Here is an 8,477-nt window from a genome sequence, read left to right as displayed (position 1 = left end):
AACATGATTAGAAATACCATTGGTTTCTTAGAACGAACGACAAGTAACTAGGAGACAGAATGGGGCTTTTCTGTTCATAGAGTAAAAGTTGCCTGACAAATGTAATAGGAATGCAAGCAGTTTTGATCCTCACCTCTCAGTCTGCTCCTTATTATTAATTTTGATTTGTAATTGAAATCTATAATTGAAAGAGGGAGGAGTCATTTCGTGAAGTAAAATTAATATTTTCACGGCTAATTATTTTAAGACTGACAGAAGTAACCATAGCTACAATTGACTGTAATATTGCTTACTACTGCGATGGACTAGCATTCCATCCAGGGGGGAATAGAAATACTCCTAGTCGCTTCATGGTACTAGTACTGAAATCGGGATAAGCTCCAGCCTGATGAGCCACTTAGCTCGTATGCAGACTTTACCTTTTTTTTGCTTACTACTAACTCTGCTGTTATCTGGATGTTGAACAGACCAACGGGTGGTTAACTGAAGTGGTCATTCCTAAAGCCTTTGATAGCGTTAACCCTCTAACATTTGAAGAATCCTCGAAAATCGTGGCATCCCAATCATACTTGTGTCCATCATGAGATTACAATGCAAGAGAGTCGTCTGTGAAAATGATATGGTCAAGGAATTTGCCATACGGACGGGGTTAAAATAAGACCGTTTGCTCTCTCCTCAATTCTTATAAGGCTGGCGCGTGAAGCTGCATGAAGGAAGCAACCATGAATGTCGATCAGAAGAGGAATAACATGGACCCCAAAGAACACCCTTGAAGATGTTGACTTTTGAGGATGACTTTGGTTTGCCCTCTCATCGTCACCAAGGCATAACTGAACACGTGGCGACAACGGGTAGACCGATTGGTCAACTAAACTAATGCAAGACCAGAGTAACAGGATGTCATAGATATCAATAACGTTGACGAAGTACATGAATTCATCCATCTGAGCGACTAGATCAGCGGCGTGGTGGAAATTCTGAAATGGACGTTCCGGCTACAAACGTTATCGAAGGCAGGAAGAGACTGGGACACTTGCAGCGTTTCCAGACATCCTGAATTCTACCAGGATGGGCATGCATTAAAACCAAACAATGGATCGTGACAGCAACGTTCATGGAGTTAAAAAAAAAAACGCACCGTACAACCCCAAATAGCATCCCAAGGGTTTCTCTGAGACAGAGTCATGTAGGGACGAGATAAAAAGGAAGGCCCAGAATAACATGTTGAAAGTCAGTTTAAAAAAAGATGGTTGAAAATGGATGGACTTGGAGTCAGGTTGAACGATGGTCATCTGACAGGCAGCATTGGCATACCTTGGTAACGGCCTTATGTGCTACTAAGCAGAAAGGGGAATTAAGTAAGTAGTATGGTGCCTAGCACAGAAAAAGGTCAAAACTGCAAAGGTCTGAGAAATGTGGCTTCGATCAGAACAAATCCAAAAGAATCGGCAGACTCTCGCTTATGTATATAGCATAAACTGACAGATATCGAAAGCTTTTGTCCCTTAAACCTGAAAACTAACTCATAAAAAGATTATTTTTTAAACAATTTAATTACAACTTTGGTAGACTGACTAGAAAATCGATTTTTTTTTTAATTTTCATTTTGCTATAAGTTAATTCTTCTTGCCTTGTCACTTGGGTATTTTCATAAATCTCTTTCAGTAAATACCTTTTCCTTATATTTCTTCCATTCTTCGTTAAAATGCATGTGGATGGTGTATACACGTATTACAAAATATAATCAGCAACAAAAGCATAAATCAGGGCAAGCAATTACAGGAAACGCACGTCTCGGCAATCCAGAACGCGCGCCCTATGATCCTTTTCACGGCAAACTGAATTGAATCCATATTAAATCGACAACAGCAAACTCTGTTGAGACATAAAAACCATGAAACTGATGAAAAGCGTAAGAGTGGCATAGAAATGCTTTGAAATGCCATGAAATTAATGCAGCTAATAAAGCGTACATTTTCGCCTGGTTTTGATTTCGTTGCGATGCTAAATTTTCGCGATAATGGAAAATCCTCACCGGATCTCAAGTATAGCGCGTAGGTTTTACCTACGTCAGCTGAACTTTATTAAAGTAAGTAAATGCAGCCAAGGACAATTCCCAAGTTGCACATTTTATTTGAACAAATAACAGTGACGTAACTTTCACACGTCAGCAGGCGCCGAGTGATTGATCAGCTTGTGAAACACAAACTTCAATTTTATTCAGTATCGGCCCACATATTCTGTCGATTCTACCCAATAAAATAGACCAGTCTCGTGTTCTCGGTATTGGACTGGAACTAGCTTGCAACTGAGGCTCAAGTGGGGAGTCTTTTCAAACGCAAATAGCATTTATCCCTCTTCAATGATATTCCTCCTCAAGAGCCTCCATTTCAGGCTAGTTCCGGTCCAATACCGACAATGCGAAAATGGCTTATTCCTCTTTGCTTTAATGGTCACCGTCACTTTAAGGCATGAGCAACAATTTTTTTATTATTATTATTATTCTATTTCTTAATTTTTATTATTCTTTATTATGTTTTTCTTTATTTTTTCTTATTTTATTGATGAGAATGTTGTTTTCCCAGCCCAGCCTGAACTTATTTTTGTGCTGATTTTAGGCAAAAAGATTTTTGTAAATATCCGGCTTAGATTACAGCGTATGAAATTTCTGTTTTTGAATGTATCTGTTGTGCGGATGGTGTTATACAATAATTTTGGAGCCAGTCTGCAGGCATTAAAGACTGATATGACGCACATAACTTCTTGCAGAAATGTTTTTAACATCGAACATAAAGTTAGTGCAGTTTTTGTTGCTTTTTGGCTAGTTTTGCCGTTTAGAGAAAGGAAGAATTTTAAACCGTTTAGTTAAAAACATAATTGTATTGTATTTACAAATTTTCCGACACACAAAATTATAGTCTTTTCAAATTTTCAGCTTCAGGTTTATTCTTAAAATATTCTTAAAATTTCGCAAATTTCAGACTCGATATTCTTATTTTTATAAAAACTACCCCATGTAACCGTAAACAGCTGAAAATGGGGTGCAAGTACTGTTTTGAGTTCAAAATACTCACTAATTTGGGTTCAAAATGTTCCTGATAGTGATAAGATTTGCTTGCAAGGATTTCGCATGCAGCATCCTAGTTTGGAAACTTGATTATAACTTCCACTTACAAACAACGTGACGTACCGTGTGGTGCTGGGAACAAGTTTGAGCCTTTTGGAGAAAAGGGGTCCCTTAAGACAACAAGCATGATTTCTGCGCGAATAACGAGTTGAATTCAACGTTGTTTTTACCATCTTGATTTGAATTTAACATATAGTGAATCCCTTCAGAACTAACCTAGAACAAGAAATACCTAGTGATAACTGATTCCCGGTATTGATGGTAGCTTTCAAGACAAACTAACCGTAAAAAACCTTTCTTACAAAAATGTTATAAAAGGAAGATATCCAGCAACAACTAGTCACAATAACTGAAACGTTTTCAAAAAGAAGTTGCCTTTTTGGGGGTGGAAGCAAGGCCAAGCGAAAGATAATAGAAATGACCGACTTTTAAAGCCCTTTCTCTTAATTTTAGGCGGATTTTCCTCTTAATGTGCGTATGTATCATGACCGTCTGCTGATGAGATGGACTGAAGAGGAATGCACCTTACACTCACCTTTATATTTGAGCTGTATTTCACAACTCTAGTAAAATTAATGAATTAAAATAAAGCTAAAGAGCGAAGGAGAATGGAACTCTAGCTATGGCAATATATCAGTATTCTAACATGCCTCAGAGGTTTTCAGGACAAAATTGCAAAATTGCCGCTTAAGTTTCCCTTGTCCTCAATTCCCAAAAGAGACTTGCATACAAAGAAAACACCACCAAATATTTAAGTTTGTCCTGAAAGCCTCCGAGCTATTTATGAATATTGATATATCACCGGTGGCCTACTGTTAAAGCGTTGTATGTAGCATTTCAGCTGCCAGATATATTGATTAAGTCGATCTCCTAGAATCTTCTACACATCCGTTATTGGTGAAATTATCGAAGATCTGTTTTGGAAAAAAGTTACCTCATTGATCATTTCATTGCAGGTGATTCATTTCTTCCATTTATCACATGAATATGTTGGCTATACCATTAAAATAAGTTATTTTGTTTTCATTTTACGATAGGCACATATCGACGGGAAATGGCATCTCCTCTTTAGAAGTCATTTGCTGATATTACAGAAGGCACCAATATACGGAGAAGATTATGAATTATAAATTTCTATAACCTCTAACCAGAGGCAATGACCTTTAAGGCTTTTGATAAAATAACTAATACAAGCTTCGCGTGGTCTTGGCTTATCAAATGATTAATAAAGGTGGTGTAAAATATTTGGCAGTATCATTCTTTTGCATTAGGCCGTGTGTGAGTGATAAATTATACATTCTGCAACCTTTCCGATGATTTAATAAATGAAGATTTGTAAAACTAAAGAATATGTAGCAGGAGATAACGCGATAGATAAAGAAATCTTTCCATGAATAACTTGGTGAGACAATACAATCAGGCTCTATGCGCATATAAAAATAAATTAAAGATATGGTTTAAGATCTATTAGATTCAAAATAGATCTATCAATCAACCTAAGCAATGTTCAAAACACGAATTACGGTAACAGCAAATTGAAAGTGTCGAAATAATTATAGGTAGACTCTTGCAGTACTAAAGGCCATAGCAAAACAAAAAAACCCGAGTGGTTCAGCTTTAACGAAAATTAAGCAAATATAAGTGCTTTCAATGTCTTAAAAGCTGTGTCAAAGATTCAATAAGGTCATTCATTTTCGTTATCACCACAGATGACGCAATTAACACCAACAAAGTTAATTTCCACCCAAAAGTTATTCCGAAGAGGAAATGAAGATTTCCATTGCTTTCCCTAGCCTGCGGTTCAGATATTCAAACAATAAACAAATTTACTTATTTTGGCTTTCTCGCGGTTGGTTTTAGACTGGTTTCCGCGTGTTATTCTATTAAAGATTATCCAAAATTGGAGGGAAAAAGAACATATAATGAAAAAATATTGCAACTTTTATTTTAACACCGACAGCTTTTATTCATTAGTATTTATATTTTCACAGACGCAAGCCACGATTTTTCATAAATTTGACAATTCAGTGTCTTAAAAGGAAATTAAAAAGAATAAGAATTTGCGCTCAAAAGACAAATTACCCGAGGCTCTATTGCTTTCAAATACAGGGACTGCAGCCAATGAAAACTAGTTTGGAAAGTCATGAAAATACAGTATGACTGCGATTTAATCAATTTGAACTAAACTAACCTTAATCCACGCGCGCATAATGTGTTTGACAATCCATTCCTTCCCCATATCAATGTGAACAAACCACACCATTAAATAGGGAATAAGTGGAGACGGTAGAAGAAAAATAGATAACCTTTTCAACACTTTTATTACGGGTTTGAGATTCTTCCTGTTAGCACTGACGCGACACGGTTACCGCACACATATAATGTACAAGTTGTGTGGAATACACATGAGGTGCTGTTCTTTAGGCTCTGAAACTCCAGTCCCACTTTATCATCGGTAACTTACTGAATAGAAATACTCCTGATAAATGAGGCCATTTTAGACGCCTTTCTAATGCCACGCTCAGGTAAAATTTGGGTATTTGAGTATTAAAAGTCAGATCACTTTGCGCCTGCTGTGGTTCCCTTTGGGTTTTCGACACGCGTGTCGATGATTACTTGCTGCTCGCGCCATTTCCAACTGTTTTGGAGCCGGCTGCGTGCCGCAGTTGCGGAGGAATCGTAGCAAATGTCATCATGCTCTGGTCATTCAGTCCAGGAGTGACCGCTGTGTTACGTTTGACTACCGCCCAGACAGCCTGTTTTACTTCCTTCATCCTCCAATAGTATATCAGCGGGTTAAGTGAGCTATTAATACAAACTACAGTCGAAAAAATATCAACTGCAATTTTCACGTTTGCTGTAAATCCGTATTTCAGCTTCGCCGCCATTACCCCCGAATATGGCACATAACAAACAAACGACAACATGAACACGATAACCATTGTGAACGTAGAACGCTGGTATTTTTTCATGTTAAGCCCGATTTGAGCGTTAGGATCTAACGACACTCTCCTCTGTGATTCTATCTCACGTGCGTGGCGTCGCACGATTTTATAAATTTTGAGATAGGCCACTGAGGTTACCACAATGGAAACGAGTTCGGTGATGATGACAATTGCACCGAAGACACTTCTATGTATAAAATAAAGCGAGGTCGCGGCTAGTCCTACCACCCAAAAACAACAGGCGGTTGTCAATATGCGCCCTTTAGTGATAACCTCCTTGTAGCGCAAGTGCAGGCGCAACGCCAGGAATCTCTCGATGGCAATGGCAGTCAGTGTAAGCAGCGACACTGCAGTTATCGAATAACCAAACACTATGTTCACGAAGCGCCCGTAACATGCCAGTTTGTCTGCCCTGAAGATTTCAGCCATTTTATAGCAGACGAAGCTCGTCTGGACTGTGAGACCAACCTGAAGATCAGCGAACGCCAGCGTGGAAAGCAAGATATTTGACGGAGAGCGCTTCAGCTGCGTGCGCCATATCGCTATCACAACTAGGACATTCCCGACGATGGCGGGCAGAGCAAAGAACGCGTTGAAAATACAAGTCATTACATTGGAAATGTAAACAAGTTGGTTTTCCTCCATGCTAAAGTCCATCGTTTTCGCGAAGACGCAGACATTTTGATATTGAATCAGTTGTTCCATTTCCGAAAATGTTTGGCGCTGAACCTTTGTAAGGCTGAAACAAGTCAGTTAATACCTGCTTTGAGCAATCGCGGAGCAATCTTAACCCAGTCTGTTTGGTCTCTGTTTGTCAGCAATCTTTGAAATCTGGTGGTCTTATTTACTTCTGGTGGAAACAGCAATCCTCATTTCATATAAAAATCACAACCCTTTCCTGTTTGGATAGTTGAATTGTCGTAAAAAAAAAAAACAAAAAAAAAAAACATCTTTTTTCCACCTGCTCGGATGCTCCAACTTTGCCGAAGACGACCTTTCAGAGAGAGACGTTTTCTTGCGACATTAGTTAACCTCAAGGGCAACTCGGCCTATAAGAAAAGCGACATAAATATTCATGGAATTCAAATAAAGCTCTTTGGTATTGTCTTTGTGAGGATTGATTAGATATTCTTCACCTTAAGACATTTACGTCCATCTAGTCGTTTGTACAGACGTTCTACTCCCCATTACTCAAACACGAGATATTCTGCAAACTAAATACTTTGAGTCGATAGCTTTGGAAGCTATATTTTTGTTTGAATAATGCGCTCTCTTAAATTACACCAGGTGTAAAACGAAAAAACAAATTGTATTCTCAAATGTCACCATGCATTACCCAGGCAACTAGTCAGCCTCCTAATGGGAAATGCAGCATATTACTCTAATGAAACTGGAAACTTGCCAAAGCACTGTGGTGTTTTTCCGACGTCAAAATGATTTCAATATTTCCCTTTCAATTTACTGGGGAAAAGACAAAACAGGTTCAGTAACAAGACCTTTAAACAAGTCATTTAATTTGACATTTCACGTCATTTCAGAAATTTAATTTGGACCAATGTAGGTCATATTAATGTGAAAGAAGGAGGCTATTGCAAAACTGGCGTCCTCCTTTCAATTTAGCTTCGTCTCGAATTCAAGGAGGCACTTCGGAAAACGTCAACGTGTAACAAAATAGATCATGGCCACATATTTAAAACGGATTCAATGCTTTTTCTGCGGTGGGCAAAATAATTTTAAAGCGGTATAGAATCCTTTTAGCAATTAACACCGTAATACTTTCTGTAATACAAACAGGGAACAAAATTGGATCGCAATGGATACGGTTTTCTTTTGTTCTTAATAATGTAGTCGAATATATTATTAGTTATGAAAACACGAGGAATATAAATTCGTCCAGGCAAAAAAGAGATTCTACTGTGTTCCTGAAGCCAATTATTTTAGTTGTGAAACGTCTAGATCATATCGCAAAAAAATTGTGGTCAAGTGAGAGCATTTTATAATGGTGCCAAATTTTCCTATGAATAAAAATTTGAAAATAAAATTGCGAATTTTATTTCGTAACCTATTTTAAATGTTGAGACCTGTAATTAACAAAGCTGTATCTATTCATGAGAAAGTGGGACGAATAATGTTTAATGAAGAGGGAAGGATGATGTAGTCGATAAAGCTGTTTTCAATAGTTTTTATTAACTATGCACCAAGTTATGCTTAAAATAATGTCGCGTAATATTTTCAAAGTACACGAGAAAAGGTTTCTAAGACCAAATTTCCATTGATTTCCATATGATCCGTCTTGTTACCTTTAAAGTACTATTTTTTTTTTTTTTTTTTTTTTTGCATTTTTGCTTCACAGTAACCTATTGTAAGTTAACGAGAACTGAAATTGAATCACACGCTGCATTTAA

The 8,477-nt window shown here is 37.6% G+C and overlaps 1 protein-coding gene across 1 annotated transcript; it reads right to left on the bottom strand.

Moving 5' to 3' along the window:
• Positions 1-4,858: 4,858 nt before the first annotated feature.
• LOC145500134 (melanocyte-stimulating hormone receptor-like) lies at positions 4,859-7,421 on the bottom strand. The gene is made up of 2 exons (XM_081479618.1): positions 7,209-7,421; positions 4,859-7,121 (listed from the first exon to the last, which is right to left on the bottom strand). Exon 2 carries the CDS (start codon positions 6,775-6,777, stop codon positions 5,740-5,742), a length of 1,038 nt encoding a protein of 345 aa, XP_081335744.1. The 5' UTR covers positions 6,778-7,121; positions 7,209-7,421; the 3' UTR covers positions 4,859-5,739.
• Between the last annotated feature and the right edge of the window lie 1,056 nt (positions 7,422-8,477).

Source organism: Orbicella franksi, chromosome 10 (genome assembly GCF_964199315.1).
Source record: "Orbicella franksi chromosome 10, jaOrbFran1.1, whole genome shotgun sequence".
In the NCBI taxonomy this organism is placed as follows: Eukaryota; Metazoa; Cnidaria; class Anthozoa; order Scleractinia; family Merulinidae; genus Orbicella; species Orbicella franksi.
This window is presented reverse-complemented; position numbering and strand designations above follow the sequence as displayed.